The sequence below is a fragment of the Acyrthosiphon pisum genome, chromosome X (genome assembly GCF_005508785.2).
Source record: "Acyrthosiphon pisum isolate AL4f chromosome X, pea_aphid_22Mar2018_4r6ur, whole genome shotgun sequence".
Lineage (NCBI taxonomy): Eukaryota > Metazoa > Arthropoda > Insecta > Hemiptera > Aphididae > Acyrthosiphon > Acyrthosiphon pisum.
Window position 1 is genome coordinate 10,964,477 of NC_042493.1, and position 4,077 is coordinate 10,968,553.

Below are 4,077 nucleotides of genomic sequence, written 5' to 3' on the forward strand. Positions count from 1 at the left end.
AAAACTGGAGGCTAGGCATCAACACAAGTAAGACAGTAGCTATTTTGTTCAACAAAAACACCACGTTTAATTTGAGTCAAATTACCATGGCAGGTGTACCCATCCCGTGGAAAAACCACGCAAAGTACCTTGGAGTCACTTTCGACAAATACCTAACATTCCACAACCACGTCAAGAATACTCTCGTCAAAGCGCGTAGATGCAAAAATATGCTCAACCCAGTTCTAAATAGCCGCAGCCCAGTGCCGCTCAAATCCAAAATTCAAATCTATCTCATGTACATAAGACCTCTCTTAACATACGCCGCCGAGGCCTGGGGCCCTTATATTTCGCCATCTAACTGGAATCTCATTGAGTCAGTCCAGACCAGTTGCGTACGGTCCAGTGCTGGTCTCTGGAGATTTGTATTCAATCAGAACATTCGCGACTCTGCCAGAATTAAAACCATACGCGAAGTAGTCAAGGACAACTCAAAAAGACTCTTCTATCAAAACACCTTCTCAAATTACAACCATATTAAAAACTTGGGCCGTGATGAAGCCGTAACGACAATCAAGTCAATTCCTAAAATACGACCATTTGATTGGTCACATTCATAGTATACAAAACAATTCTACCTGCCATATCATTCAACTCTTAATAGGCATCCGCCTGAAAAGAGTACATAGGCCAATCTATGGTCGTCCTACTTGCAATGCAATGCAATGCATCGATTATCAGTTATTCTTTCACCATTTAAGTGAAACGAAGTTTATCTAGAGTTCGTATACCTACTTATAGTAAAAAAATTGCTGTTTCAATTATGGCCGGTGTGGTAAATATTCGAGACATCGATCAGTCATTAGGATCAAGGTAATTATCGATTTTAAATTACTGGAACTTAGATATAACAATACTTAACAAAGTATTAATGGCACTTTTTTTGCACACGTACCTATTAATATTATATGCCGCATTTATAATATGATGTAATATAATTTCATATTATTTAGTTTTAAGATTGAAGCACGTGTTTTAAAAGTTCACGAATTACGTTCTTTCAAAAATAATATAGGAAAACTTTTTTGTGTGGATATATTTGATGCTACGGGAGAAATACGTCTCACCGCTTTTAATAACGATGCCGAAAATGTGTGCTCAATTTTCAAGGTATGATATGAAGAATAGTAATAAATAATAATATTACGATCGTCAAATACGATTTATTAAATTTAAAAATGTATCTATTATATCTATAAAAACATTATGATTTGTACCTTTATAGAAAGACCAGATTTTTAGCATAGTAAATGGAAAAATTAACAAATCTAATAAATTATACAATCGCCTTAATCATATTTATGAAATTATAATGGGACCTACGACAATTATTACTCAAATAGAAGATACATCGGATGTAGTTCCAACACACGTCACTCTTATGACGTTTGATAGTATTATATCATTAAATAATGATGCGATAGTTGGTATGTATACACATTACTATATATTATATAGGCTATAGTCTTCCGTTATAATTAATTTTATTTACTACTTGATTACTTTCTAGACACTATTGGAGTAATAATTCGCATAGAAGACATAGTAGACATTGTAAAGCCAACCAAAACACTGAAACTACGAGATGTTGTAATAGCAGATAATACTGGAATCGAGGTAAGTAGGTTTTGTATTACAATAGACATTTTATCTATTTTAAATACCTATAAATAATTTTATATTATATTTTATTTTAGATAACACTTACGCTATGGAACGAAGAAGCTTCTTTATTTACTGGACAAATAGAAGACGTTCTATCAGTTGAGAAGAGTAAATTAGTTATTTATAAAAAAGGCAAAAAATTATCTGTAACGCATTCTACTGTTATACAAATTAACCCTAATTGGCCTGAAAAAGAGGTGTTAAAAGAATGGTATAAAAAGGAGGGCCGATATCAATTCGATAGAATGGATTTAACACAATCATCGTCAATTGATAACACTAGGTACATTAAATCAATCAGGTTGGTTTTTAAAATAGGTTACACAAATTGCCTTACATAGCAACATTCTATAATGTGTATTGTATTTTTTTTTCAATAATAGATAACGCATATTTAACATCAGTTGATGACAAGATTATTTCACAAATAGTAGAAGACGAAAAGTCTACGAAGCGTCGTTTAGACGAGATATACATCCTCCAAGAACAACTGCAAAATGAAATTAATGAACTTACATTTAAAAAAATCAGATTAAATCTCGAACGTCAAGCAGTAGAAAATAGAATTATTGGTAGAAGACAATAAGAAATTTGTCCGTATGCATAGTCAATTTATGTGTCAAATAAGACAGCTTAACACGTCTTATGTGGAACATACATTGACTATGCATACGGAAATTGATTATTAATTTTATTATTGTCTATATAGTAACTTCTGTAATTTATTGAAATTCAAACGAAATATTCTATTTGTTTGTTTATTTATTATTGTTATTATTGATATTATTATTATTATTAATTATTTATTTGTTTGCACTTGCATTTTTCTATTTGAAATATATATATTATTCATTGAACAAATAATTTATTGTTACATTCTTTTCTACCTTATCTCTATTCTATAATAAAAAGAATACAATTTACCACTCCGGTGGTTGAATTCAAAATGTAGGATATAAAATTTTCAGAAATTAGCAATAATAATAACTACAATATGACATTATATTATATTATTTGTATAGCCAAAAAATAGTTATGTTTTTAAATTAAATTACAAAAAAATAATTCCTTCCGGAGGAAGATCGGGCAGCTAGTATATAATATGACACTTCCAGAATTTAAGGATACGAGGAAAAAAGATTATATTTGGGATCACGAAATAAGTGTGAAAATGAACGGTGAAAGCGGTAAGTAAAAATATAATTATTCTATAGAAATATAAGTCATTATAATATTATAAATATTAGTTAGGATAAAAAAAATAATAATTAATTTTTTTCGTATCAGTTTTTAAAGGGCAATTCTAATATGAAATAGGTAAAAATAAAAATAAATAAGCAACTAGCTATTTTATCCAAACATAATATCATTTTACTGTACCTTATTATTTATTCATTATTAAAATACTCAACAAAACATTCTCGCACTCGAAAAGCTTCAATTGTACACCTTCTAGGATTATTTGCAATGTTAAAACGGTTCTTCATCGGCTTCAAGCTCATTGTCGTATATATTACAATTTTGGACTCTCAAATAATTATGTAGTATGCATGTTGCCATAATAACTTTTTTTACAGTTGTTTCTTTCATTTCCATTGGACTCTCAAATACCCTTCATTTCTTCGCTAAAATTCCAAATGCATTCTCTACTACCCTTCGTGCCCGGCATAATCTATAATTGTAAGTATCCTTTTTTCTATCATTTCGTGATTGTCGTCTAGGAAATGGTTTCATTATATAAGTTTTTAATGAAAACGCTTCATCGCCTATAATAACCATAGGCGATTTTTCAACTTTACCGGGCAAAGGCTTATCTTCAGGTACATTCAACGTCCCAGCTTCTAATCGCTTACCCATAATAGATTCTTCTAATATTCCCCCGTCAGAGTTTCGTCCATATCCACTGACATCTATACAAATGTATACATCTATACAAATAAACTTATAGTCTGGGTCCACAATTGCCATTAATACGACTGAAAATTTTTTTAAATAACAAAAGTTTTTTGATCCACTATTATTAGGACATTTAATTGTCACGTGTTTCCCATCTACACTTCCAATACAATTAGGAAATTGCCATTTTTCAAAAAAACCTTGCGTTGATTTTGTCCAAATATCCTCAGTAGGTTCCGGCATATATATAGGACCCATGTGTTTAATAATAGCTTCACATACCTCTATGACGATTTGACCTTTACCAAAAAAAAAATGTCTATAAGAAACTCAAATTAAATTTTTATGGGCGTTTGAAATTCATATTTTTACAACATTTGATATTCACTCGATTTCTTACGTAACGATTTTCTTATTTTGTTGTAATTAAAAAACGAGTGACTGTAGAAACTTGAAAATTTCACTGAATGTTTATAT

General features: G+C 30.4%; 1 protein-coding gene across 1 annotated transcript; it reads right to left on the minus strand.

Moving 5' to 3' along the window:
- Window positions 1-3,318: 3,318 nt before the first annotated feature.
- LOC103308193 lies at window positions 3,319-3,858 on the minus strand. Its single transcript, XM_008181163.1, has one exon. It carries the CDS (start codon window positions 3,856-3,858, stop codon window positions 3,319-3,321), a length of 540 nt encoding a protein of 179 aa, XP_008179385.1.
- Window positions 3,859-4,077: the final 219 nt, after the last annotated feature.

Excerpts from the sequence above, each read along its gene's own strand:
- LOC103308193 (XM_008181163.1), bottom strand. The coding sequence starts at position 3,858 with ATGGGTCCTATATATATGCCGGAACCTACTGAGGATATTTGGACAAAA.